Here is a 27,225-nt window from a genome sequence, read left to right as displayed (position 1 = left end):
AGAGATTTTAGTCCAGACACGATGAAGTCTGTATAAAACAAGCCCCGGCTTTTAATGTGTTAAGTTTTAATATGCACTACATTAAACACTCACAGTAGCTCAAATTAGCCGGAATAGGAATATGGATGTTTCTGTCTTCAAAATAAAGGTTGCATTTTGCACACCTGCACTTGTACTTATCAACCATAGTGTCTTCAGAATTTTGTATAATACAAACATGTCAAATTCCTAAAGAAAGGCAAGTAAACATCCATCCACGGGCAATCTATAGCCGCTGTGGCTCGAATAACAACAGTAATGACCTTTATTGTTAGATCATAACCGGAAGTTTCTGCCTACCGCTCGTTGCCTTATCAGGAAATGCGTGTACAGTGTCAAACATTTATTTTGTGGACACTGTACAGGTCGTTTTGAGCGTCGTCCTTGTAAGCGAGTTTTGTTGTTTTTGTCCGAACGCTTTTATCACGACCCAGTCCGCCCTGCCCTTCCATCAACGCGCAGTTGCTGTAAGTCGCCCGTTGCGTAATTAATGTGTGTGAGAGACACTGACTGGGTAGTTTTTAGTATAAGTAGCTAGCTAGCTAGCTAGCTGGCATCGAGGGAAGGGAGAGAAAGTTATTGTAGTGTTGAGCTGAATAAGTGCCTTTTAAAGTGTGTAGTGGGATATAATATTTGCGGTTCGAATGGCGTTAGTGCTGACAGCGTTCAGGAGAATAGCTCACGCCGGGTTACGTGACTATACGCGCAGGATTGCGGTAAATTGTGGGGCTCCTCGATGGACCGGTCACAGGGGTTTCGTCACCGGGGCGCAGCCACTGAGGTAGGTCGTTGAACTCACTCACAACACATCCCAACGTTATGTACCCGCTTATAATAGTTAAATTCTACCAACTCTTCTCTATCACAGTTAATTATTAATGTTCATACCAGATGTGAGTACATCTGCGAACACTTGGTACTAAGTATTACATGTCACAGTGCTAGTGCGAACTAGTGTTAAAAATGTTGCTTAATCTTATCGCATGTGATGCGATGCGATGTGATGTGAGTGAAGGCAGTTGGTCAGGTTTATTTGGGAAGAACCTTGGAACCTTGAATGAGACTCATGAGCTCATGTGTGCACAAGGTTGTATCTATCCATCCTTCTGTGCCTACAAGGACATGTATTTGGGATTCATGTAAGTTGGTTCATTTCTGTTAAACAGGCTGCCCTTAAAGTGCTGTGTTGATTCAACATGCACTGAGCCGTTTGGAGTGGTTTACTGCTAAATCCTTGGACATTAAAAGGTCAAGTAGTACAAGTATGAGTCCAGCTATATGGATGTGATTATTGGAATATTTAAGAAGATTATAAAGTAAGAAGTAAATAAAAAAAAACAGAGCCTTTTTTGCATAGGTGTCCAAAGTGCAGTACATAGTAGAAATGCATTCATTCATTAATTTTCTACCGTTTATCCTCACAAGGGTCGTGGGGGGTGCTGGAGCCTATCCCAGCTGTGTTCGGACGAGAGGCGGGGTACACCCTGGACTGGTCGCCAGCCAATCACAGGGCACATATAGACAAACAACCATTCACACTCACATTCATACCTATGGACAATTTGGAGTCGCCAATTAACTTAGCATGTTTTTGGAATGTGGGAGGAAGCCGGAGTACCCGGGGAAAAAAAAACAAAAAACGGGGAGAACATGCAAACTCCACACAGAGATTGCCGAGGGTGGAGAGTAGTAGAAATACAATTTATCAAAAAAGAGCAAGATGTAAAAAGAAAAAAGCTGTAACGCTGACACTAGTTAACAACACCAAACATTGTCTTTAAATTAAGACTGTCAAAAATAACACGTTAACAGCAGCAAGTAATTTTTTTTATTAATTACATAATTTTTTGTATTATTAAAGCATGTGCACCCGAGGGAGCACAATGTCTGACGCTGTTTCATAACTTAATTCTGACCTGAACACACCACATAGTACTGTATGTATCTCCAACTCACACGCGCCTCTAGACCGTCCATCACCAAAACGGCTTCATAATGATGTGCGTGTGTAAATAAACAGGAAGACATGCAACATGCAGTGAATATTCTTATCACTCACCTTGTAGCTGTTAATTTTAATGTACAGTTTACCACATTTAAGGAAAATACACTGAAAACAAGTCAATTTATAACCACAATAAGTGAGGGATTTTGTCATGTTCTCACGCCAGGTCAAGTGACAAGGTGACGGTCCATTTCGTCAATAGAGATGGCCAGAAGATAACAGTCGAAGGGTCTCCAGGGGACTCTCTGCTCGACGTCGTCATTAACGAAGACCTCGACTTTGACGGCTTTGGTTTGTAAACAAGCAAATTCGTCCGACACGTAAGGGGTATCTCGTTGAACTCATTCAGCGCCTGTTTGGTTGCAGGAGCATGCGAGGGAACGCTGGCATGCTCCACCTGCCATCTGATCTTCGATGAGGACGTCTATAAGAAGCTTGGGCCAGTCACAGACGAGGAGATGGACATGTTGGACTTGGCATACGGCCTCACTGATACGTAAGCACACACACACACACACACACATACACACACACAACACCCTTTCTGAATATAACCCGCTCCATGTTATAGATTGTGTTCAACCATAGAGGTCTCAGTGTGGTATCTTTGTGTTCCCCACGACCGCAGATCGCGTCTGGGTTGCCAGATCTGTCTGAGCAGGTCCCTGGAAGGCATGGTGGCCCGCGTCCCAGAGAGTGTAGCCGACATTAGACAGAGTAAAGACGGTGCTTCTTAGCGTGACGTCGTGTAGTGTACTGACATACAAGGGCCATGGTAGGTTTGTGACTGACATGAAAATATGTTTTTATTCTAATGCCATCATATATATACTAATGATTTGATGCCAACTTTAATGTAACCATATGATTGTGAATAGCTAGAGCACATTGATATGCAATCTATATAAGGTTTTGTATAAAGACAAAAATAAAGTCCTAAAAGGTTTTTCTCTTCTTCAACACATCGGAAGAGAGAACTTGATGTTGTTGTACAACCAGAAATGACATTGACGGTAAACTGACTCAACTTCTCTGCACGTTTCATACATTTTTAATTCACATGAGCTTCAAGAAACATTTTCGAATGTGTCCATACGCATGAATCTGCATGCACAGAAAAGAAGCGATAATGCAATGGAAATACTAGTATGTGCACTAGGGGACATTATACATCCATTTAATTTTCTATGCCGCTTATCCTCAGTAGGGTTGTGGAGGCTATGCTGAAACCTATCTCAGCTGACTTTGGCTGAGAGGCGGGGTACACCCAACCGGAGTACCCGGGGGAAAAAAAACCCATGCACGCATTGGGGAGAACATCCACACAGAGATGCCTAAGCAGAGTTTCCAAGCCAGGTCTTCCTGATCTCCTGACTGTGTTGACCAGTCACCTCAATTCCATTGATGAACTTTCACATTCTGATGGCCATTAACTGTACAACAATCTATTATACACTTATCCTGAGCAAAGACAGTTGTATACAGTTGTAATATATAAACAAAATGCTCAAGCTATACAAGTGACTTACAGTTTCACACATACTTGCCAAAGATGCTAATATTCATCACTGGTGAGTGTGTTTGTATGTACACTGGCAGAGTTATTGTCCAGGCTTTCTTGCTGAGTTAAGGACAATCGGCGGTCTTTCCTCAGCCAAGAATTGGGGTGGAGGCTCCTGCAGCTTTTCAAGGTCCCCCATTTACTCTCTTTACGACTTGTCCCCTGCTCCTCGTGTCTCCCTGACGTTGGAGCACAGCTTGTTGTGAAGGATGTGGAGGGAGTGCATGCTTTGGTTTGGTATCGTCTGTTTAATATGTAGGTTTGTGTTGGTGCAGGAGAGGTGGGGTTAGACGACAGGCTAGAGGAGCTGGCTTCCAGGGCTGCCGATGACCTCCTGCACCTCTGGTGAAGCCCCTCCTCTGCTTCGTGGGCGGTCGGCTTTGAGGGGTACTCATCTTCGTTGTCGTCATCCTCACCGGTGAGGCCATCTGTGCTCGCCGAAAAGCACGACTGAATCTTGGCCGCATACACCAATGCCGGTTCCGAGCGTCGGCGCTGCCTGTGCACACTATGTGGGGAAAGGGAGTCAGGGGTTGAGGCGGGGTCCACAGCTGGTGCCTCTTGGCTGGGGCAGGAGATTCCCAAGTGCAGCCTCCTTCCTCTGCTTCCCCTCAGCAGCTGCCCGTTAGTGTGCTGTGTGTTGGCATCGGTCTCCTGGTCGTAGTCACTGAAGGTGAGGACTGAGTCCAGACTCCCTGGTTTGGACCTGAGACGTCTGCTGCAAAAACTTGGTGAGCCGCCACTGCTCGTGTCCAACTCATTTTCTAGACTGTCGTACGATGAGTCTGTCAGAGGATACAGCCACTTGTCTGAAAACCAGGGAAAGGTGACAATGGTTAGTATCTACAGTTTTGTGTCAATGACAGAACACCTTTCATCTAATGCAGCATGATGGTGCCATGTTCTGCTTCAGCTGGAGATGTTCCCTTTCTGCATCTGCTAAATGCTATGCTGATACATAATGACACATATTTCATGTGTGTGGCATATTACCAGATCCTGTCTCTTCTTCGGTGCACAGCCTTTGTGGCAAACCTCCGAACAGAGAGGAGGGGTCTTCTCCCAGAATCTGCTGGCAGTGTTCGATCATGAATTTCACCAGGTCACACACCTGCAGCAGATCACATCAAGAAAAACATGGAACTTCCATTAATCTGTCCATAACACCCATTCATTCATTCATTCATTCATTCAATTTCTACCGCTTTTCCTCACGAGGGTCGTGGGGGGTGCTGGAGCCTATCCCAGCTGTCTTTGGGTGAGAGGCGGAGTACACCCTGGACTGGTCGCCAGCCAATCACAGGGCACATATAGACAAACAACCATTCACACTCACATTCATACCTATGGACAATTTGGAGTCGCCAATTAACCTAGCATGTTTTTGGAATGTGGGAGGAAACCGGAGTACCCGGAGAAAACCCACGCATGCACGGGGAGAACAAACTCCACACAGAGATGGCCGAGGGTGGAATTGAACCCTGGTCCCCTAGCTGTGTGTGCTGCGTGCTAACCACTCGACCGCCGTGCCGACCCATAACACCCATTTTGGGGAAAATAGATTTTTGTTCAGATCAGTAGCGTATACGATACAATTTATTGGAACTTTCTACATTCCCTCCTCCCTCTCATTTACCTTCCTGGTTCCTTCATTCTCTGCCTCTGGGCTACACAGTGCTCCGGGAGGCCAAAGCATGCTGGGAGCGATGCACACCGCTAAATTGAAACTCGTCATCTGGTTCTCTTGGGCGTTGCCTTGGATACTGCACAGCACTGCCAACAGGTAGCGTAGCAACCGGGCGTTGTCTTTGGGCAGCCGACTCATCATTCTGCAGGAGGATAATATCTACTTTTTGGAGTTTGTTGTAAGAATTGAGAGCTGAGGTAGACATGCAGCCACATACAGTATACTGTATTGTATGCTAGGTGTCATAAGAAGCAGTAGCAGTTAATATCTGAACCTTTTATTATGTGTTCATTGGCATTAACACACCTTTGTATCTCTTGGACCTGTTCCTCCTCCCCCTCTTCATCTTCCAAAGCGTCCATCCACTCTCCATGCAGCTCACAACACAGCAGGCTGCCGGGGATGTTGCGCAGGAAGTCCTAATAAACGTAGTTTCAAAGTGAAAGAGGCAAAAGCAAAGATGACACTCTGGACTGTAATTATGTTGTCTTTAAAATCATTAACACCATGTGGAGAGACTTGAGTGTTTATCCATTGACAATAACAGGGATTAGAATGCAGATTATGGACACTTTGTCCCACTAATGTGGCTGTGCAGAAGCAGATTAAAGCCCAGCTGATGGATGTGGGTCAGTCAGGGCGTGGTCTCACACTGACTTTGAAGACTCCGGCGATGATGAAAACGTGGTCCTGTGTCAGTGGGAGAAGAAACTGTCCGGAATCCAATGAGTCCCTTAGCTCCCTGACGGCACGAGCACCTGCCGGCCGCCGAAAAATGCCCCGTGTCCACGGGCCCTCGTGATACAGGAACGTCAGCATGTCCTGGAGGAGGAGGAGGAGGAGCATTCAGGAACTTGTGTTGTGTGTGCGGCTCAGTGTGCATGCCCACCATCACAGGCTTGGGTAGAGCGTCGTCCATACACACAGTACTGAGGGTCCGACCAAACAAGCAGCCCTGGGGCGCGCTGCCTGTGGATAACCCTAAATAAGGGGAGGAGCCTCGCAAGAAGGCCCAAGTGATAAGGGACCGCCTCCTTCTCAGTGGTTTCTGGGTGAAATCTTACAACAGAAGATGGTACTGTATTGGAAAGTACACCATGCTATCTCAGTTACGCCTGACCTCACCTGCCACCACCTGGGGTTGAAGCGTTTCCTCTGGGCGGGGCTTCAGGATGAACTGGCACCGTTTGCGCACTTGCAGCTGCTCCGTCTGTATCGCCCTCACTATGTCCTCAGGCGAGGTGGAGCTCTGGGACAGCGCTTGTCTTACGTGACTCATGTAGATGCTGAAGGGGAACTCGTGACCTGGGATGGACGAGGAGGAAGGATCACATCATCGAATCACTGGGTGCTTCTTTCTTCTAGAACATTCAATCATTCATTTTCTACTGCTTTTCCTCAAGAGGGTCGCGGGGGTGCTGGAGCCTATCCCAGCTGTCTTTATGACCCTGGACTGGTCGCCAGCCAATCACAGGGCACATATAGACAAACAACCATTCACACTCACATTCATACCTATGGACAATTTGGAGTCGCCAATTAACCTAGCATGTTTTTGGAATGTGGGAGGAAACCGGAGTACCCGGAGAAAACCCATGCATGCACGGGGAGAACATGCAAACTCCACACAGAGATGGCCGAGTGTGGAATTGAACCCTGGTCTCCTAGCTGTGAGGTCTGCGCGCTAACCACTAGACCGCCGTGCCGCCCCTTCTAGAACAGTGTAGCGTTTTTTTACACTTGAATAACAGTTAGATTTACAATATCAACAGTTTTACCCTAAAATGGATTATTCCCTATACGTACATTTACTTTGTATCAGAAGATTACTGTAAGGTCTTTCAGACTTGAATTGTGCAAGGTGTTCCCCAATGGAACAGACCAGTCACATTCAAAGAGTGTCAAGAGAAGAACCAAAACATATCAAGTGACTGACCAATAAGAGGATAGGGCGTATTGTCTCTTTTGGAGAGGATCCACAGCTGGTAGTCCTTCACATTTCCCTGAATACAAACATGCCAAGTCAGCTACGGTGACTTCTACATACAATAGTGTGAACACTTTCACATTTGATTCATTTCCATGTGAATTACACTATATAGGATTTGATGCTCACAATGATGCTAAACTGCTGCAAGGCCAGTCGAATCACCTCAGTGGTGGAATCAGAGTTGCTGACGGGCAAAGTCTTGGTCTGATTGAGGTCGGGAAGATGGCGCACAATGTCAGTGGTAAAATACGTTGTCAGTGCTGATGTGTGCTTACCACGGCATAAGTATTGAGTCTCTTGCCATACACCCTAAGAGGGATGGTTTTCGGTTCTTCTTTCTCTTTCTCCTCTTTAATGCGACTGCAAAAAAAGCGGAAATGGTCGCAGAAACTTTTGAAATACACCCTTTTAATGGTGATTAAAGGAGCTCACCTTTTGAGGACGGAGAGCCATTGTTCTTTTTGTTCCGCGGAGCTGAGAGAACACAGTCAGCAGAGGATACAACTCAGGGTAAATACCACGTGGACTTAAAACGGTTTCATTAGTAGTCCTTCACCTGAATGTAGCCACGGAGTTGCAGGTGGGCCAGCCCAAGACAAAGCTCCTCTCGGGGCAGGTGCTTCCCTCACACACCTCCTCCATGCAACTCGCCGTCCACATTTCACACACACACACTCGGGCCTTCAGTTTGAATTGATTGGCTGACCTGCCGATACAAAACATGAATGCACTCCCATACAAAAACGTTCACACAAACGGTCCTCCTTACTTGGCTTTAGCAATCACCAGGACGTCTGTGAACAGGAAGAGGTGTCTGTCCTGAGTCTGCATGCCAGTCTTCAGCTGAGTGTGTCCGTGTAGAAGAAAGGACCGATCGGGCACTCTCAGGAAGGATTGGACCAAGGAGCATGTTTCTGGGAATACCGGAACTGGGAGACTCTCTCTGGAAAACCACAATCGAAATTGCTATTGTTCATTTCAACTTGTAGATGACCACAATGCATCCCACAAGCGCCTTTTCACATGACTTGTACTTTCCCGGGTCAGACTATGGGAGGATTAGCCTTCATAGCATGGTTTCAGACCTCTGAGAAACCAGGGCAAGTGTTTGGAGGACGGATTAGTAAAATTTTTTGGCAGCAAAAAGGTCATTCACACCAAAAAAGTTTCACTGGAATGAGAAGGACAACAAACTACTGCACAGAACCACAAGGTCATCTGTTGGTGAAGCATTGTACCTGGAAAGTGTCTTGGACCTGGCCAGAGCCCTGCTGATGACCAAAGATGGAGCGGACTGACGCCGAACACTTTGGGACTTCATCCGCTACGAGAAAATGTCAAGGTCAAAGGAGTTACTTAAGAGGGTGGGTGGGGCGGGTGCAAAAATTCCAACAGAATTTGGAATATAAGAAAAACATCTGACTTGCAAGCCAACAGGTGGTACCAAACAAGTTGAGTCAGAGCTTTTCCTCCTGTCACTCACATACACACCACGGACATGGACAGATGTAGCCATGGAACAAGTGTCTCAAAGGTTGTTAGCTAACAACAAAAGCTGTAATTGTGATCAATGAGGCAGAGTCATCAAATCAATTCACCCAACAATGTTTTAACAAAAGAGAACTATACTACACACAGCTATATTTGGCCCCATGACAGGTTATTTAGCAAAAAAAGGCTGCTTTGTTTGGACAAGGTTTGTAAGGTTTGACTGTAATAAGTAGATATGTAAATAGGTAGAGGTATATGCAATGCTAGATTTTAGATGACTTCTTACACACACTGACTTAGACACATTTCTGCCGTAAACACACTTCTATATTACATAATGACCTAGTTACCCTGTTTTATCCCCGTTCATTGTTCCCAAATCCTGAATGAATAAGCCACATTGTGCCTATTTCCCCACAGGGATCACAAAGTCACATTTGAGGGACTTGTGGTTGGATTGAAATGATGCCACAATGGCTATAAAATCAGTCCTATCTCATCATTAGCATGAACTTGAATAAGAACCTATCCATTTATACGTATGACATGCTACTGTATTCTATTACTGTATTGACCTGAACATAAGACGACACTTTTACTGTCCAGGTCACTGTGACCTGTGTGTGCGTGCCAGGAAAAAAGCTCTGACACAAATTGCTTGGCACCACCTGTTTGCTTGCAAGTGTAACTCTTTAGAACCTAAATATGACACGATGCGATTTTGTCCTAGTTTTGAATTGCCAAAATAGTCACATGCAATTTGTGGCTTGTATAAAAAAGCAATCCAAACAACAAAACATGTCAACACACGACACTCAAAGTAACCAATCATACAAACACATATCTATGCACAATACCCATGCCTAAAAAAAACAACCATATATTCCCACCGCAAGGCATGCTGGGTATCTTGTAGTCATTCCTCCCAACATTTTGCCGTGTTTGTCTCATTTTTGCTTGATTACAAAATATGTTGATTATATCGTCAGAGAAGTAAAGAAGGAGGAGTTAACATACTCTTGATATCCAATGTTTTATTGTTCACAGTTCATATTGTTGTTGCAGCTTGACTACCCAGCATGCCTTGTGGGCATTTGGAAATAACAGTTTTAAGTTACGTGTTATGTTTAGTGCTTAGTTGTCGATTTATGTCATGTGTAAACATGTTTTCAAGCAAAAATGAGCTAATGAGATAATTATCAGTACCGATAATTATCGGCCCGATATTAGCATAAAAATCGGTTGATATCCGTAACAGATTTTTGCCCGATCATGTAAACAGATATTTTTTTAAATGCTGGATACAACACCACATTTCATTTTAGACATATATGTATTGGAAATTGAGAGTTGGACAATATCGGACAATATCCTTGTTATTATTATCCAAATAATAATATACAGCAACAAATTTAAATATCAACATAGAAAATATGAATAAATCTATACTCGTCTGTTGTCGTTGTCTCCCGTACTCCGGCTCAGTCTGTCTTGTTGATGTTGAGGAGACATGTTGTCCATCCGGCCTTCAGACACCTGCGGCTCAATGTCCAGCTGCCCTCAAACCATCTAATCCCATTAATGAGATCCGGGTGGACGTACACGTGTTGGAATTCGCTTGTTGATGAAATAACACACACTATTTTTCTCTAGGCTCGAGATAGTGATTAGTAAATGGCGAAAGCAAAGCAGCATCAGTGGGTAACGTTGAGGTGCAAGAACACCCACCCACCTCCACGCCTCATGTCAGGATTAGCAGTTTTTGTACCCCCTCTTAATGCGTCGACGCTCAGAGCAGAGGCGGCGCCAGAACGTAGGCAAGGAAAAGTTGTTTCTATTTTTAGAACTCGGTCTTATATTGTTAGATCACACACAAACAAGGCAGATAGCTTGTAAGACAAATTTTAACAGATGCGTGACTTTACAGTTGTTGATCACAGTTAGTGCTTAAAATTTAGGATGTTATTGTTCCAGTCAAATGTAAACTAAAGCTTTGAAAACAACTTCATTGCAGAGAATTTTAACAAGGCTCACCTTTGCAAATTATTCTGACCCCATAAACAGATTGAAATTTTTAACACAGACAAGCAGGTATGTGAGCGTGTTATTGCCCCCAAAATCGATTTTGCTTCAGGAGAAAAACAGAAGTGGGCCACAAACTGGGCTAAAGCCAAATGAGGCCACAAAGTCTTCCTTCCCCAAATTGGTCACAATCAGCCCGGTTAAAAGTGGATCACTACAATGATTACTTTCCATGATGTTGATAATGAGCAGCCTTGGGCGCGGCAGAGAAAAGGAACACAACCTTCACTCTTGCCACTCTATTGACTCACATCACTCATAAAAAGTATTGATTTATTCCATGCTGTCGTGGTTCACTGATTCTGGATACAAACCTGATCTCCAGTTCTACCGAGAGGCTGTTTTGGTAATATCAAGATCATTGATACATAACATGTGTTATATTACGTACTGTATTATGGTAATTACAATGGAAATGTTAGTTACACAAGTTTACACAAATTATTAATAAGTTACACTGAATCCTTGCATAGTCGTGATTGGTAAAAAAAAAATTTGCATTCACCTTAAAAGGAAAACTGCACGTATAAAAATTGACAATCATCCACAATACTTGTTTTTCTTTATTTTGTGCATTCTAAATAAAAACAGCTAAAATAGACAGCTAAGAATGTACACAGTGGGACACACCTATGAAGCCTACTGGAAAAGTACTTACTGAAAAAATCGTTGTAAATAAAGTGGTACATTCACAACAAAAAAACTTGTAACATTACAATAAATGAATTTCCGAGAATAAAGTTGGGAATTTACGAAAATAAAACGGTAAGTTTTGATGTCCGAGGATAGAGTCGTAAAAAACTTGTATTACAAGTATAGTCATATTTTTTCTTGGACCCATTTAGGGTTCTCACCAAAATGTTGAATCCCTGGGTGACTACATTGTATACATTCCAACAAAGAATTGTTGTGCTTGTACTACTAGTGGAAGGTGGGATCGCCACAGGGAGAAAACCCAGAAACACATCTCACTACAAAATGTTTTATTTTGACAAAAAAAATGGAACAAGATGCAACACTGCATCATGTACAAAAAAATTCAGACAACATTCAAATGTAAACAAAATAAATCTCAACAGATTGATGCTTTTCTTTACAAACAAAAAGTGCAAAACATCACAATGTTGTCCATATAAGATACCAGAGTTCAAGTAAACACATGCAGGGAAACAGCATGATCAATGCATGTACATTTCTATTGTAGATGTATGTTACTAGACCAAGTTCCAAAAGCCTGATGTGGTAGACGTGAAATCACTAAAAAAAAAAAAAAACAGTAAACACTATGCGGTGCATAGTAATAATGAAATACATAAATCTCAGGGAAAAATAGAAAAATATGTAGTCAGCACATGGGTAAAAATATGTCAGTACCGCCGGCGCTTGTTATTTGGCCCATCAAACACCCCTACTGGACTCCCTCTTCCAAATCCTGGTGCTGGTCCACCAGGAGGACCTGGCGGTATTGGCTGCTGCTGTTGCTGCTTTGGTGACTCCACTTCTGCTCGCCCTGTTAGCGATCCACCCATTAGATATCGATCTCCTCGCTATTGTACGGAACCAGGAAAGTGTCCGTTCAGCCAAAAGTAGTACACACAGAGGTTGGTGAAGAAATAGAAGAGAGAGAAACAAACCATTAGTTTCTTGCTAATTCATTCATTACTTATGAGTTAGGCATGCCTGTCCAAAAAAAAACATTCTTAGGAGACATAATGGATGTTGAAGATAAAAACTTAAAACAGACAAATGCATTACCATGTTCGCATTTTCAGACATCACCATGGCGGCCATGTTTGCGGTTCCTTCTGGGCCAATGGCTGCTCCCCTTCCACCCATGCTCATCATTTGACCCTGGTTGGTGTTGGGCCCGGCTGGGGCCTGGTTATAGCCATCTAGACCCAAAATAACACAAACAGTAGTTACATTGTGAACATTGGTTAGTGTCCCTTCTTAACTTCTTAACTGTCTTAAGTGTCTTTTTGTTGTTGCCACGGATATAGAACTCTGGTTGTGTAGCTTTCATATTGCATATAAAGGGGGTACACGCATTGTATATAAGTGTGATACATATAACACTTAACATTATCCACTTGTGGTCATCATCCACACATTCTTGCATTGATCGCTGTTTGCACAAACATGGCCATACCTGTCATATTAATGGCGCCACGAGGGCCCGGATCAGCCACTCTCATTTCCTGTTCCCTCTGAAACGAGGAGGGAAAAAAAGTCTTAATAACATTTCAAAAATATTTACTGTGAGATACTTCGGTTTTGAGCAAAATATGTGAAGTGTGAGTGGATTAGTTGTTTTACTTGGTAGCACTCACATTGTCCTGGTAGCCCACTTTGAATCCATCTGGTTGGCGTCTCAGTTCGTCTTGTTCTCTGTGTGTTCTCATCATCTCTTCCTCCCGTCGTCTTCTCTCCTCCTCATGCCTGCAGACACGCTAAAGTTCAGAGAACATACACATTTTGTGTTCTCCCCACTTATTTTCCTAACGTCAATGAACATTGCCTCATTTCTATCTGTTTCCGTCTCTGCAGCTCCTGGTTACGAAGCTCCTCAAGTCGCCTCAACTCCTCCTGACGTCGCATTAGATCTGGAAGAGGATGATTGAGGAGTGTAAGCCAGCTGGAAGCATGAAGGTAGCCATCTAAAGCAGTCCAAACACGTCCTACCGTGCCTCATTAACATGAGTTGATGTTCATGTTTGGCTGACTCCAGCTCAGCCTCCAGCTTCTCTTTGGCTTCTTTGATACTCTTGTCCACCTGCTCCCTTTGCTGTTTCTCCAACTCGTCGAGGGCTTTCCAGCGAGATGAGTATTCAAAGTCAAATGTTCCTGGCTGGGCAAAATGGGGTTGTCGTGCTCGTTCTCTGATGAAAGACACACATTTAATTTCATTGGAAACCCAAGTGATAACATACATCAGTCATTTCACTCACTTGAGGTACTTTGGAGTCTTTGGTAACAACTTTTCGGGCAGTCCTTCCTCATCGTCAAAATGCTCTGCAGGCTCCACAATGGCTGGACAAGGTGTGCTAAGTGACACAGGTGCAAACGTGTTCATACTTGTGTTGCAAGCATGTAAGAAGCTTTGAATAGCTTGGGTTGACAATGTCATAGTTTCATAGTGAAACGTACGTCGTTAGCAGCAGTGCACCCTCGGTACAGCATTCCAGGGCTTTACGAGCGGCCACTTTGTTTGCAAACTCAACTATGCCTTTCCCAGTGGGCCGTCCACGGTCATCCGTCACTACGATAGCTCGCTCCACTGGGCCGAATTGTGAAAACGCCTACAACAAGAAGATGTGCGGTATCATCATTATGACACACCGACTCACCACCAATGGAATAAAATTGAGAACACTTTCGTTCGTCCCCTTTACCTGTTCCAAAAGCTCATTTGTGACAACCGGTAGCAGGTTCCGCACAGTGAGGGCAGCGCCATGCGTAGCAAAGCGGATTCTGATTGGGCGATTGTTCAAAATCGTGCCATCTAGCGCAGCTTTGGCAATCTCTGCAAGTGTCCGGGTCTCCTGGAAGGTAAACAGTGTCCATACTTTTATATCATAAAAATATATTCATTCATTCATTTTCTGCCGCTTTTCCTCACGAGGGTCGCGGGGGTGCTGGAGCCTATCCCAGCTGTCTTCGGGCGAGAGGCGGGGTACACCCTGGACTGGTGGCCAGCCAATCACAGAGCACATATAGACAAACAACCATTCACACTCACATTCATACCTATAGACAATTAACAATTAACCTAGCATGTTTTTAGAATGTGGGAGGAAATCGGAGTACCCGGAGAAAACCCACACATGCAACATGCAAACTCCACACAGAGATGGCCGAGGGTGAAGGGTGGAATTGAACCCTGGTCTCCTAGCTGTGAGGTCTGCGCGCTAACCACTCGACCGCCATGCCGCCCCATAAAAATATATATCCCAGATAATGCCAGATACCAAACAAGTCTGAAACCACGTGATCGAGCCCGATTTCCAATCACGTGATCGTATCGGACATCCTACTTAAAACAAAGTAAAAAAACAGCACATTTGCCAACTACATGGATCCACGGGAGATGGAGAACACTAATGAGCAGACAGAGGAGTGTTATACATACCAGTCGAATAAAGCCAAACCCTCGCTCTCGGTTAATGAAAACTTCGGCCGTGTTTCCATATTTTGAGAACATACCAACGAATTCTTCCTCGGGAATATCCAGCGGTATATTAGCAACAAAAAGACGGCAGCGCTGAGTGAATGTCTTCTCACCAGGCTTCCTAAAACTTGAAATGTCCAATGTCATTGCCTCCGGAGCATCGTCGCTTTCCTCCTCGGCTCCCTCGGCTTGTTTTGCCGCCGCCGGTGCCTCTGGACTGTCTTTGTTGGTCGGCGTTTGTTCGTCGCCTGCTGCCGGGGAGCAGGTGTTGCTTATGGGGGGTTGTGGTGAGCTGTTGCTTTGCGGGTTCGGTAACTGTCCGTTTTGGTCAGCCATTGTGTGGGCTTTATATAGCGAAACCAGTCCAATTGTGCTTATTTAGAGAGGAATGTTGACGAGCAGTGGAGGAGTCTTTTTTTTAATATGGCGATGGATGCGCGCGCAACTCGACACCGGAAACACAATGCAGCTCCATGTTTTGGTTCAGTGATTACGTAAAAGGTCGTTGATTATACATTTTGTAATAATTATTTGCATTTGTTTGACAATTAATTGATTCGTGTATATTTTATTATCTTGATAGTGTATAACTGCATATAACTTTATATAGATATATAACTTGTGAATGCTGTAAACACAATCTCCACTATGGGACAAATAAGCATTATATCATTGTTTGTGCTAACATATTAGCATTTCTATACCCTAACGCCACGAAGATCTCCAAATTAATCTTTATAGTTCAATTAGCTATTCACACTCAATTAAACATACCACCTCATGTTTTACACCAACGGACAATTCTATATTTCAACAATTGTAAAACGTAATGTTTTAGAATTATAATCAATTCGGTCAATCAGTTCTAACCAAAATGGTGACGTCACGGTGACGCTGTTCCACCCTCATTCATTTTCACTAAAGCAGGACATGCACTCAGCAGTTTGGGTTCTATCTCCGAACAGTCCAGTGGTCTTTCTTTGCATCTTAAACGGTAAGTCTTGATTATATGGAGTGTTTGAATCACTTAATGTGAGGAATGTGCTAGAAAAAAGACTTGGTGAGTAAATTGCACTGATTGATTAATTAAATAGTTAATGAATAAGATGTGTTGTGCAATTTTCATCATCTCTGGCTATACATGAAGAGTCTGTTAAGGCTATTTAAGTTGATGTTATATGCTGTATGTAGCAATAGGGCTTGCTGTTGTTCAACATCAAACCTATAAATAGTCTATTTAATTATTCAGGTTGCGAGCAGTGAAGATGGGATGCATGCAGATGAGGCATCTTTTAATTATTTACACAAAGTTTTGTGACTTAATGAGATGCATTAAGAGCCTGGTTGCACAATACATGAGGGTCATATGTTTAATATGCATTGAACATTCTGTCCATTATACCTTGGTGTCATACTATGGAATCATACAAGAAGAAATGCAAGCAGCAAAAGTTAAGCCCTTGCCATGCGTCTAGTCGACAACTAAGCTGCTGGAATAATTGGAATAGCTAAGTCTGAATGGTAACGTGCTGTGATCACACGCTGCAGAATTCAACTTTTACACTCTTAATCTGCAAATTTAAAGCTGGAGAACAGAAGATCCAAACCGACCATACACATTTCTCTTAGCAGCCTTTTTAACCGGGACTCCACCTCCCCCACCCTCATCAAACCAGATTTATACTCCAGGCATGCAGGACTCCAGGGATTGGTCAGGATGCTCAAAGACAGCGAGTCAAGAAGGACTCAGAATGTCTTGATGTGCTTAACCACCACTCTGAGAAGCTTAACGAATGGATCTCTGTGAGTCCTGCTAAATTAACCTATATTGTGCAACTGAGGTCCGCTGCGGAGAACTCGCCTCAAGAAGTGCCAGTCGTGCAAAGCAACCTTTCATGTTTAAAGCACGGCGGCTCAAGTTAAGAAGGCACTTGATGTGTTTCTCTGCACAGAATCCGTCACGTGCAGTCGAAAGGTTGCCTGGGCTTCATTTTTATTGGAGCATGTATAACGCAAAAGAAAAACAAGCATTTAGAGCCGCACAAGTCGGTACGTAGAACTGTATATATGGCCTGAGGATCCAAGACACAAAAAGAAGCACCAGGCAACTGAAAGCCTCTTTAAATAAACACTGATCTCAATTCAGGGGTGAAACCAGGTCAGACGGTGTGTAATGTTGTAATGGCCACAGAAGAAGTCCATCAGCAGAGGTAGTGGGGGTCCGTAAGTACGTCATTATATTAGACTCAGCTGTAAGAAAACTGCTGTCATGATCTATGTACAAGGGGAACAATTACAGGAAGTTACACACATGCCATATATACGTACGTCATTATAGGTTATCACATGGTTTGTCTGGTATCAGGCCAGGTATCATGCCCCCAAGTTTCAGTATCAGCCCGAGACCGAAGGTACGTGTGGGCCTGATACCAGACAAACCATGTGATGATCTTATTATCACATACTATTTAATCATGAGCTTATTATCACGTACTATTTAATCAAAAGACCATTTTGTTTCCAGAAAATGTTCAGTTTATTACATGTATTATATCTAAACAGTGTAAACACATTCATTCATTTTCTACCGCTTTTTCCTCACGAGGGTCGCGGGGGTGCTGGAGCCTATCCCAGCTGTCTTCGGGCGAGAGGCGGGGTACACCCTGGACTGGTCGCCAGCCAATCACAGGGCACATATAGACAAACAACCATTCACACTCGCATTCATACCTATGGACAATTTGGAGTCGCTAATTAACCTAGCATGTTTTTGGAATGTGGGAGGAAACCGGAGTACCCGGAGAAAACCCACGCATGCACGGGGAGAACATGCAAACTCCACACAGAGATGGCCGAGGGTGGAATTGAACCCTGGTCTCCTAGCTGTGAGGTCTGCGCGCTAACCACTCGACCGCCGTGGTTAGGTTGGGAGGGTATGATGATATGCGGGTTTGGTTTGGAGTCATTAAACTGCCGTGGTGGTGGCAATTTTCAAAAGTGCGTGTAGCCTCGTTACCTCTATAGGAGGGCACGATTGTTACAATGTTTTTGTTGACATGAAGAGTACAATTGGACGTATAGAATGACTGAATTACTTCAATTTTTCTGCACGGTGGATTAAAAAAAAAAAAGGATGTATTTTGCCCTCCATTTTCTCAGGGTTCACTTGGCTCCATTTTGAAGTGCATGAAGATATTTGGGGTCAGTGATGGAGCCCTGGCCAACTGTGGCCCAGATACTACTGCTGAGCAACCTTCAAATGGTGCAGATGCGGGATTTCACCAGGAAGGACATCATTCACCTACACCCTTCAAGTAGGCGGAGCATATATTGTACAGTACGCTATAGCCGTGTTCTATAATAGCATCTAGCATATCTCTATAGCAGGGGTCTCAAACTCAATTTACTTGGGGGGCCACTGGAGCTAGGGTCTGGGCCAGGCTGGGCCGCATCAGGTTTTCCAAAAAAAAAAAAAAAACGCATTTATTAAAAACACAAAAATGAATAAACTTTGCTTTGGTTCCAATTTCCTACAAGAAAAGCTCTGATAAAACATTCTACTGTACTCAAATATCTTAATTTTTATTTTTCTACACAAAATAAGATGAAAAATAAATAAATCAAGAATAAAGAAAATCAATCAGTAATAAATAAATATAATAATAATAATAAAACAGCAAATAATAAAAACTTAAGAAACCACATATAGTTGGTGGGTAGACAATTTTTTTTTTCAGATTAAAATGAACAAAGCATTATTAGAGCCCTGTAGACATGACAAAACACGACTATAGTCACATTTATACTCTTTTTATTTACAACATATTGCGCAACTGCAGGGTCTTGAGACACATGCTAACTCGCAAACTAGAGAGCTAGCGACCTAAACGGTAGCCTTCAAGTTATTTCCTTTAAACTTAAATAGCCAAAAACTTACCACTTCCACATGGATAGGGAGGATAACTATTAACAGTTATTTAACCTTTAACATGAACATTAATCAAATGTAATAATTTTTTTCTGGGTACATGATACCATACAGCATCCATATCAAACTTGCGCGGGCCACACTAACATTAAACTTTCATATCAAGGCAGGGGCCTCAAACTAGTGTCCTGCGGGCCACATTTGGCCGCATTTTTGAGACCCCTGCTCTGACGTAAACCCATTCACACACCTTGAATGGAATATCTTGGTAGTGTGAAAAAACGTGTGTCTGGTTTCCACAGCAACGCCTCATCCCGGAGGATTCAAGTGCTTCACATGTCAAGATGCTCCAGATAACTACGAGTGTAACCGCTGGGCACCAGATGTATACTGTCCGAAAGGTAATCACGACCACCAGAAGAAGTTATGAAGATATTCTTGCAAAGTAACATATGGCACATCTTTTAGATACTAGATACTGCTACACCATCCACATGATGGATCACCATGGCGACAGCATCTCCGTGACCAAGCGGTGTGTCACTCTGGAAGAGTGTCAGTTCACAGGCTGCGCTGAAGTCATTGAAGATGGTTCTCTGGTAGGATTGAACTCAACTTTGAGTGTCGCTGTGATTGAGATGCGTAGAGTTTGAAAGGAATGCTTGTGATTTAAATGTCAGGTGTGCTCCTCTTGCTGCCAAGGGAATATTTGCAACCTGTTGGTTCCCAGAAATGAGAGCGCTGCTGTTTTCTCTTCAACTTCCCCTCTGGTGAGCTCGGCCAGAGGACATCATGCAGGGACACTGAGGGACATCATCATCATCATCGTCAGCATTCTCTCATTAGGATGTATATGACACACAAATATTGTTTGTATTAAAAGGTGAACAACAATATCAACAACAATATCTTTTATAGGTTTTTATATATGTATTTGTGTATAGTTTATGTCCATTATATAATGTCAGCAGACATTGAAATGATTGCAGGGTCAATTGACTGATGTGTCCTTTACTTATTTTTGTAAAGTCGTGGAAATTAATCCAATTAATCATTTTAGATCAGGGGTCTCAAACTTTACAAGTCACAAGGTAAAGCATCTCATCAAACGTGTGGTTAAAGTTGCGCCGCCGCTCCCAGATGGAACTGAGTACGATGCTAACTTGCTAATTGGGTCAAATTATTAAGTTTCATTAATGTTCATGTTAAAGGTTAAATAACTGTTAATACTGTTCATTTGAATTGGAAAAATAATAATTTCTCTACCCACCATATAATCAATAATATGTGGTTTCTTGAGTTTTTCTTATTATTTTATTTATTTATTACTGATTTGTTTTATTTACTCTTGATTTGTTCATTTATTTTATCATCTTATTTTGTGTAGAAAAATAAAAATGAAGACATTTGAGAACAGTGGAATGATTTATCAGAGCTTTTCTTGTGAAAAACCGCAACCAAAGTACTGAAAAAGTGTAGGGTATAACCTGGAAGCAAAAGCATTAAAGACAGTTTTTTTTCATTTTTATTTTTCTGTTTTTAATAAATGCAGGGTTTGTTTTTTTTTTAAACCTGATGCAGCCCAGCCTCACCCTGACCCCAGTTCCAGTGGCCCCCAGGTAAATTGAGTTTGAGACCCCTGATGTATAGTAAGACCATATTTGGGACATGATGTATAGTAAGGCTTTTTTGCATTTTTTTTGACAAGTCTTTGTTTTAGACGTGATCTATAGTAAGACTTTTTTTGGACATGATGTATAGTTAGATGCGACCACCAGTGGTTCATGGTACAGGGGATCAGGATTCGATACCTGGTGAGGGCAACTGTAGTTGTTGGTCATTTTGTTATTTGTACAGTTCCAGCATATATCATAATCATCACTTCTGTTCGAACATAACAGATATTTGCCTGTTGACAGTTTTAATATTAATATTAAGTGTAACTAATTCATTGTTAAATCAATACACATCTTACCTGTGCGTCAATAATCCAACTACTTGTTGTATTGACTTGATGGTTTTTCACTGCAATGTAACACAACAGTGGAGTGAGTGCGCGTGTGCGAAGTGTTGGATGACGTCACATGACAAGACTGTCGTGTTCCGACGCAACACGTCCAATGTCAAGGTGGAACGCGTCAAATGACACAGCGGCAGTGTGGACTACAAACTTGTTTTCTTGACGACGCGGTGAACTGTTCTTTTTGGAAAGGGTTAATTAAGACAGGAAATTAGATGAATTTCTATTCCATAGAAGCAAAAACATGAATATCGATCAGAGGTGTCGATCGGTTCACTCCCAGAATGATGTAAGTCAATCATACTCGTCTATTTCTGATATAATTTATCTGAAATATATTCACTTTTAACGTATTTAAATGTTATTAAATAATGTTTCTTAGTGTAATATGTCTGAAATAAATAAAACATTGGAGGCCCCCCATATTACATTTACCGTAATAACCTCTCAGTGTGATGCAATGTGGGTCTACATCACTGCAGCACAGCAGTACAATAAAGATATTTAATATGTATCTGCTAGGAGACCAGGGTTCAATTCCACCCTAGGCCATCTCTGTGTGGAGTTTGCATGTTCTCCCCGTGCATGTGTGGGTTTTCTCCGGGTACTCCGGTTTCCTCCCACATTCCAAAAACATGCTAGGTTAATTGGCGACTCCAAATTGTCCATAGGTATGAATGTGAGTGTGAATGGTTGTTTGTCTATATGTGCCCTGTGATTGGCCGGCGACCAGTCCAGGGTGTACCCCGCCTCTCGCCCGAAGACAGCTGGGATAGGCTCCAGCACCCCCCCCCCCCCCCGCGACCCTCATAAGGAAAAGCGGTAGAAAATGAATGAATGAATATGTATCTGATAATGTCAATCATATTATGTCATATCTTTATTGTGTGTTCATAGCACATGTTTGGGTGTTTACATTCCTTCTTTTCTTTACATCAGTCCCCAATTGAACCCAAACACCTGAGATGCAGCAACTTGAACATGCCGCTACTTGCATCCGAGTTTTTCAAGAGTGAATTACAGTTACATCTGGATGGCATGACAACCGAGTAAGTACCAGAAAACAGTCCGATCATTCATTCAACAGAAAGGTCAAACGCTAACGACTCATTTCCTTCCCCAACAGGATGTGGGACTTAATAGAATACGGTCATTTTGATCGCAATGCTTTTATGGTGCTGTTGAAAATGTGGCAAAGTATCCTGTGTAAAATCTCCCAGGAAGTGCTCGTCGTTGTGGTGCCTCAGGTGGAAGAGCACGCCCAGATCATAGAGTGAGTCCAATCCTTGAAGAGAATTCTGAATTCAGTACTAATATGTTTTTTTTTTTTCTTTACCCCCCCTTTTCAGGAAAGGTTGTGACACTCCGATTCGGGCCCTTAACTACTCGTGCGTAACGGAGGACGACATTCATGCATGCATTTGGGATTCGCTTCTGCTGGCTCTGAAGGACGCAATAAACGCCGGAGACATTAAGTTGCCATGTGGAGATCAACTGCTGGAGATGGTCGCCGCTAAGGTGTCCCATACGGTGAACACAGCACTGTCCAATATCTCCTCACCGCCAACCCCTTTGCCACATCCGGACGTTCCGCACCAAGTGTCTGAGATCGGGGAAATAGCTTTACAAACTATTTCAGTACTAAAGAGTTGTTTGGAAACCATGAGGCAAGATGGCGACGCTGGATGTGAAGAGGAATGCGTGGACAGCGATTCATCGGAAGAGACAACCAACGGCTTGGTCGCTCCTCTTCCCACTCCTGTGCTAAATCGGGCGCAAAGAAATTTGAAAACTCACACGCCCGCTAAAGTGCGCACAAGGACAGAAAACATTAGCAATCGCACTCCTGCAGAAACGTGGACGAAGAAAGAAAACACTTTTTGCACCGTGTTCCTGTGGAAGCTAACGGACCATATTGCTCACTCCAACTCGAAATCAGTGCTGGAGATGGACATCGATTGGATGTTGACGCATCTCATGAGCGCTGTGGTAGAAACACGCCCTAACCTCTTGCTCAACATCGGTGACTTCCACATTCACATCTATAAGGATCTCTGTCAGGAGTTTGGATCCAAGGAGCGTTTGTATTGCTCAATGGCACGCTGTCAACTTGTATTCGTAGAAGCTCTTGCTCGGGCAATGAGACATCATCTCAAGGCACCAAAAAAGAGGGACTTTTTTACTAAAGTTAGGGCTTTTTTTAAGAAAAAGACAGCAAAGGTTTCTCTGGCCTATGAGCAAGGACACATGTGGCTGCAGGCTTCTAACAACACCAAGAAGCTCTGACACAGGACTTTAACTCAGAAGTAGCTATTCTGGCTTCTTGTGAGAAATCAAAATTACAGAAGATGTTTTTTTTTTTCAGTGCAGCCTGACAGGAAGTCACTTTATTGGTTCAGCAGCTGAATCCATGATGACTTAGTGAGATCATATTATTTAAAACTGCTAACAATTGGAGCTGCCTGAGTGCAGGTTCCATGTGATGAATTGGAACCTGCTAAGACATCCTCTGGTGAGGACCGCTCAAAGGCTAACTGTCACAGTACAGGTGTGCGGATGCGGGGCGTTGCCGCATGTCCAGGGTCAGCACTTGGGAGGGTGCTGACATGGTTCAGTCCAGTCCACTTCCTTTTACTAGGTTGCTGCAGTGTGGTACGCTTACTTTAGATACACAAAAACAAACCACACACACACACACACATACATACATACATACACACGCTTTGTGGCCGAGACTGGATTGACATGGGAGGACCCAAAATGCCGCTATTCCACCTCGTCGTCCAATTCTGGTGAAAGTCCTTGTAGTCGCGTGATGATGGCGCTGTGTGTTGGTGCGTTGGTGAAAACAGTCCCCACAAACAGAGGCGTTCCTCTCAGAATGTGGCGGATAACCGTGCAGGTGCCCGACATCTCGATACGGAATCCGGAATGCCGTGGCTCCTCTTCTCCCGTTTGTCTTGCACTTGGACTTACTGGGGACGCAAAGAACTGTTGGGAAAACATGAAGATAGCAATTATGATTTATGTTCAAATAAAAACAGTTGAACAAAATGATTAACTGTGAAACGATAACAACAGACAATACAAACGCCACAAACCAGATAAAGGTGGTGCCTGGGTTATGTCGGAGTTCCGTTACCGGACTAATGCAAGTCAGGTTTAGGTATAAGTCAAATCTGGTACTTAAATAATAGGTAAATTAACCTGTCACAGAACAAAGCAAAAATAAAAGACATAGACTTTCTTTATTGTCATTGCACAATAACACAGCAGTGAAATTGCCAATGAAATGTCGTTGCCTGGATCCTGTGTAATAAATAATAATGTGGAGAATAAATAGATTACATCAAATATGAACAACAATGTACAGCGTAAACAGTAATTTGTATAAATAATTTAGAATAAATAACAATTTAAACAAACCACAGGCGGCACGGCGGACAAGTGGTTAGCGCGCAGACCTCACAGCTAGGAGACAAGGGTTCAATTCCACCCTCGGCCATCTCTGTGTGGAGTTTGCATGTTCTCCCCGTGCATGCGTGGGTTTTTTCCGGGTACTCCGGTTTCCTCCCACATTCCAAAAACATGCTAGGCTAATTGGCGACTCCAAATTGTCCATAGGTATGAATGTGAGTGTGAATAGTTGTTTGTCTATATGTGCCCTGTGATTGGCTGGCCACCAGTCCAGGGTGTACCCCGCCTCTCGCCCGAAGACAGCTGGGATAGGCTCCAGCATCCCCCGCGACCCTCGTGAGGAAAAAGCGGTAGAAAATGAATGAATGAATGAACAAACCAACCACTATACTGCTTAGTTAATACTGTTGCTTGTTGGCAGTTATGTAAAATATTGTGATAACTTGTGTTAACTGACCCTTTTGATTAATTATTGGAGCACACATCAACCAGCGACCACCTGAATATTTTTCAATATTGGCTTCAAAATGCTTAATATCCTAACCAGCCATGATATTAGATATTAAATGTACAAGTAAATAACTCACAGCTTCTCCTGTTGCCGGGTCAATAAAGTCGGCCCAGTAGCCTGCGGTCCAGAGGGCAAAACACATCTCCTTTGCGCCGCTCACAAACTATAATGAAGGGGAAACACAGTGAGAGTCTCTTCACACCTCTCGTATGAAAACACTGACATGAAATACATATATAATACATATATAATACATAAATAATACAAATTGTGCAATCTAAGATGCATTCAAGTTCAGAGGTTCGCTGTACACCTGAAGACCTACTCTGCTGAGCAGCTGCTCTTTGTCTGGCTGCGTCTCCTCCAGCCGACCACTTCTCTGCGAGACTGTTACAACGGTGATGGACGTGTTGGGCGCCGTCGGGAACAACAGCTCCAGGTCTGTCAGCCGCAGACATATTTGATTGTTAGCTTCACACGGAGAATCACAATTCTCAAGTCCAACTCCAAAAGAGTCCTCACCTTTTCTTAACAGTTCCGGGCAGGAATTGATGGAACAATCCGTGTCCGTTTGATTAAAATACTGTTCAGCTTTGTGAACCCGCTTAGATAAGGGACCCAGTTTCCCCTGAAAAAAAAACGGTCCCAAGTTGAAATAGAATTTCTGTCCCCACAAGACATTGAAATGTCTCAGCATGGTGTGGATTCTTACCTGGAACTCATTGACAAACTGGGCCAGTATGAACTGGTGTCTCTCTGCACTGCATGGCGCCGTCAGTACATCCGGAACCACGCGGTCCCCGATAGTTTTCCTCTTTTCTTCCACGCCCTCCAGGTGGCTGTCAAAGCCAACATTACCCGGCAACTGGAAGCGTTGGTCCTGAGGGCCAAAAGGTCCCATGTTCTCATCAGGCCACACGGTCCTGGGGCCTACATGGCAGTACATGTTATTACTTGTTAGTTAACTTTCTAGTACAGGTTTGAACTTAAATACAACATTTACCCGAGTCTGCGTGTGATACAGCTATATAAGGTTCATCTGGGTTTGCAGTAGAGAAGGTTCTGACGCTGCAGACCTTCAGGGCAGCTAACATCTGCCGGGAACGGACAAGCCGGCCTCCACTACACAACACCTACAAAACGGAAGAAAGCATGATTTAAAAACCCGGTTACCGGACCGTACATAACAATAACAAAAAATGCATATGTACCAGTGGTCCTTAAAACTGGCTCAATGTATTTAGTATATCTATCGAGACGATGTACTTAAAAATCATTTAAATCTATCATATCTAAAGATCCCAATCTCACATCGTTCCCTTAAAGTGGCCGTTTTTTGAACGAGGTCCGGCGTACAAGAGTACGTAACATGCTAGCTAACCGGATGGTAGCTAACCATGACATAGAGACGCTAGAAATGTCTCTTACTGTGCTGGGCATCACTGGCAGTCCACCTTTAGCTTCTTCTTTAAAGCCAATGACCTGTTAGAAAACATTAAATTAACAAATGTTAATGCAAAGCGGAACACAACCAAGCTGTTTGGGAAGTAAAAGTTAGAGCTAGCTAGCCAAGAGCTAGCCAAAGCTAGTTACAACACAATAGCTGACGCAATGTTATGATAACGGCAGTACTTCACGATGGACAGAATTGTCTTCGCTTTGGATAAATAGTAGAAATAAGACAGTTTAAGTTAATAGAAATTGTACAACTTTGAAAATTACATAATAGGTGAGTTTGTATTAAGGGAATGGATAAGGTCAATCAGCTGATCTTGCTTTGACATTTTCTCTTTCTTTCGCTCAGAATCACGCAAGCTAAACCATAGTAGTGGTCAAAAATGCTTCTTAAAACGGTCGGAGTTTTATATTTGAAATGATATCTGACACCATAAAGTACAAATTGTTCTTACCTGTCAAATTGTACGTCATCCACTTTTCGCATAACAACTACGGTAAGCCAATAGGGACACCCGCGCATGCGCTGTTTGAGCCACGCCAAGCGTCAGTCAAAAAGTCGCCACAAGAGAGCAGCAAAATGTAGAAAATGTAGAAACACTGCACTGTAATTTGTGCTGAAGCACAACAATTACATTTTCTTTATTTGTCCCTTTCCTGTTTCTTATTTATGCATCTTTGCTGACTAGAAATGAATCTTAGGGTAATTTCAACAAGGAGCGAGCAAAAGATACATTATGAGTGTACCAGCAGCAATGTGATATTTGTGAGTATTAACCCCAAGATACACACACATACACTGTAGTTTAGCCTCCAAACCAGAAGATGTCACTATTTTCTTCGTGTGTTTGCAAATGCTCATTAACTTGCA

General features: G+C 43.1%; 5 protein-coding genes across 11 annotated transcripts; 2 read left to right on the top strand and 3 right to left on the bottom strand.

Moving 5' to 3' along the window:
* The first annotated feature begins 369 nt into the window (after window positions 1-369).
* On the top strand, window positions 370-13,501 carry fdx1 (ferredoxin 1). Of its 3 annotated transcripts, none has more exons than XM_058050958.1 (5): window positions 370-820; window positions 2,211-2,335; window positions 2,411-2,540; window positions 2,673-2,819; window positions 13,403-13,501. In XM_058050958.1, exons 1-4 carry the CDS (start codon window positions 684-686, stop codon window positions 2,779-2,781), a joined length of 501 nt encoding a protein of 166 aa, XP_057906941.1. In that variant the 5' UTR covers window positions 370-683; the 3' UTR covers window positions 2,782-2,819; window positions 13,403-13,501. The 3 variants fall into 3 exon arrangements, with proteins under 3 accessions (XP_057906941.1, XP_057906942.1, XP_057906939.1); XM_058050959.1 differs by lacking the exon at window positions 13,403-13,501 and adding an exon at window positions 3,016-3,034; XM_058050956.1 differs by lacking the exon at window positions 13,403-13,501 and having other exon boundaries at window positions 2,673-3,008.
* On the top strand, window positions 2,316-24,408 carry lypd6 (LY6/PLAUR domain containing 6). 4 transcript variants are annotated; one of them, XM_058050954.1, is made up of 10 exons: window positions 2,316-2,335; window positions 2,411-2,540; window positions 13,403-13,504; window positions 18,183-18,337; window positions 19,254-19,352; window positions 19,420-19,550; window positions 19,632-21,260; window positions 21,911-22,020; window positions 22,098-22,244; window positions 22,321-24,398. In XM_058050954.1, the coding sequence occupies exons 4-7, from the start codon at window positions 18,232-18,234 to the stop codon at window positions 19,806-19,808; spliced, it is 513 nt and encodes a 170-aa protein (XP_057906937.1). In that variant the 5' UTR covers window positions 2,316-2,335; window positions 2,411-2,540; window positions 13,403-13,504; window positions 18,183-18,231; the 3' UTR covers window positions 19,809-21,260; window positions 21,911-22,020; window positions 22,098-22,244; window positions 22,321-24,398. The 4 variants fall into 4 exon arrangements, with proteins under 4 accessions (XP_057906937.1, XP_057906936.1, XP_057906935.1 ...); XM_058050953.1 differs by lacking the exons at window positions 2,316-2,335; window positions 2,411-2,540; window positions 13,403-13,504 and adding an exon at window positions 15,906-16,017; XM_058050952.1 differs by lacking the exons at window positions 2,316-2,335; window positions 2,411-2,540; window positions 13,403-13,504 and adding an exon at window positions 16,686-16,826.
* On the bottom strand, window positions 2,745-10,529 carry LOC131104126 (rho GTPase-activating protein 20-like). 2 transcript variants are annotated; one of them, XM_058050949.1, is made up of 15 exons: window positions 10,223-10,529; window positions 8,521-8,606; window positions 8,052-8,225; window positions 7,839-7,988; window positions 7,715-7,756; window positions 7,558-7,642; window positions 7,445-7,486; window positions 7,229-7,295; window positions 6,418-6,597; window positions 6,182-6,351; window positions 5,950-6,114; window positions 5,599-5,711; window positions 5,242-5,434; window positions 4,599-4,716; window positions 2,745-4,414 (listed from the first exon to the last, which is right to left on the bottom strand). In XM_058050949.1, the coding sequence occupies exons 1-15, from the start codon at window positions 10,292-10,294 to the stop codon at window positions 3,600-3,602; spliced, it is 2,472 nt and encodes an 823-aa protein (XP_057906932.1). In that variant the 5' UTR covers window positions 10,295-10,529; the 3' UTR covers window positions 2,745-3,599. The 2 variants fall into 2 exon arrangements, with proteins under 2 accessions (XP_057906932.1, XP_057906929.1); XM_058050946.1 differs by having other exon boundaries at window positions 2,746-4,414; window positions 7,409-7,486.
* pspc1 (paraspeckle component 1) lies at window positions 11,643-15,485 on the bottom strand. The gene is made up of 10 exons (XM_058050950.1): window positions 14,985-15,485; window positions 14,248-14,397; window positions 14,003-14,154; window positions 13,804-13,899; window positions 13,538-13,734; window positions 13,374-13,458; window positions 13,186-13,294; window positions 13,005-13,062; window positions 12,611-12,747; window positions 11,643-12,402 (listed from the first exon to the last, which is right to left on the bottom strand). The coding sequence occupies exons 1-10, from the start codon at window positions 15,357-15,359 to the stop codon at window positions 12,223-12,225; spliced, it is 1,539 nt and encodes a 512-aa protein (XP_057906933.1). The 5' UTR covers window positions 15,360-15,485; the 3' UTR covers window positions 11,643-12,222.
* On the bottom strand, window positions 23,253-26,896 carry mmadhca (metabolism of cobalamin associated Da). Its single transcript, XM_058050955.1, has 8 exons — window positions 26,810-26,896; window positions 26,328-26,381; window positions 25,903-26,032; window positions 25,612-25,829; window positions 25,422-25,527; window positions 25,225-25,340; window positions 24,976-25,062; window positions 23,253-23,962 (listed from the first exon to the last, which is right to left on the bottom strand). The coding sequence occupies exons 2-8, from the start codon at window positions 26,337-26,339 to the stop codon at window positions 23,738-23,740; spliced, it is 894 nt and encodes a 297-aa protein (XP_057906938.1). The 5' UTR covers window positions 26,340-26,381; window positions 26,810-26,896; the 3' UTR covers window positions 23,253-23,737.
* Window positions 26,897-27,225: the final 329 nt, after the last annotated feature.

This window comes from Doryrhamphus excisus, chromosome 16 (genome assembly GCF_030265055.1).
Source record: "Doryrhamphus excisus isolate RoL2022-K1 chromosome 16, RoL_Dexc_1.0, whole genome shotgun sequence".
NCBI lineage: Eukaryota > Metazoa > Chordata > Actinopteri > Syngnathiformes > Syngnathidae > Doryrhamphus > Doryrhamphus excisus.
The sequence above is the reverse complement of the archived record's forward strand: the minus strand, read 5'-3'. Positions and strand labels throughout refer to the sequence as shown.

Excerpts from the sequence above, each read along its gene's own strand:
- fdx1 (XM_058050958.1), top strand. The coding sequence starts at position 684 with ATGGCGTTAGTGCTGACAGCGTTCAGGAGAATAGCTCACGCCGGGTTA. Across the intron at positions 821-2,210 it reads ACCGGGGCGCAGCCACTGAG|GTCAAGTGACAAGGTGACGG; the intron begins GTAGGTCGTTGA and ends TTCTCACGCCAG. Across the intron at positions 2,541-2,672 it reads GCATACGGCCTCACTGATAC|ATCGCGTCTGGGTTGCCAGA; the intron begins GTAAGCACACAC and ends CCACGACCGCAG.
- LOC131104126 (XM_058050946.1), bottom strand. The coding sequence starts at position 10,294 with ATGGACAACATGTCTCCTCAACATCAACAAGACAGACTGAGCCGGAGT. Across the intron at positions 8,607-10,222 it reads GAGACAACGACAACAGACGA|CGGATGAAGTCCCAAAGTGT; the intron begins GTATAGATTTAT and ends ATTTTCTCGTAG. Across the intron at positions 7,296-7,408 it reads TGCAGCAGTTTAGCATCATT|GGAAATGTGAAGGACTACCA; the intron begins GTGAGCATCAAA and ends GTTTGTATTCAG.
- pspc1 (XM_058050950.1), bottom strand. The coding sequence starts at position 15,359 with ATGGCTGACCAAAACGGACAGTTACCGAACCCGCAAAGCAACAGCTCA. Across the intron at positions 13,900-14,002 it reads GGTGCACTGCTGCTAACGAC|CACACCTTGTCCAGCCATTG; the intron begins GTACGTTTCACT and ends TGTGTCACTTAG. Across the intron at positions 13,459-13,537 it reads ACTCATGTTAATGAGGCACG|ATCTAATGCGACGTCAGGAG; the intron begins GTAGGACGTGTT and ends ATCCTCTTCCAG.
- lypd6 (XM_058050951.1), top strand. The coding sequence starts at position 21,216 with ATGAATATCGATCAGAGGTGTCGATCGGTTCACTCCCAGAATGAT. Across the intron at positions 21,261-21,910 it reads CGGTTCACTCCCAGAATGAT|TCCCCAATTGAACCCAAACA; the intron begins GTAAGTCAATCA and ends TCTTTACATCAG. Across the intron at positions 22,021-22,097 it reads CTGGATGGCATGACAACCGA|GATGTGGGACTTAATAGAAT; the intron begins GTAAGTACCAGA and ends CTTCCCCAACAG.
- mmadhca (XM_058050955.1), bottom strand. Across the intron at positions 25,830-25,902 it reads TGTATCACACGCAGACTCGG|GCCCCAGGACCGTGTGGCCT; the intron begins GTAAATGTTGTA and ends ACTGCCATGTAG. Across the intron at positions 25,341-25,421 it reads CCCGGAACTGTTAAGAAAAG|ACCTGGAGCTGTTGTTCCCG; the intron begins GTGAGGACTCTT and ends TGCGGCTGACAG.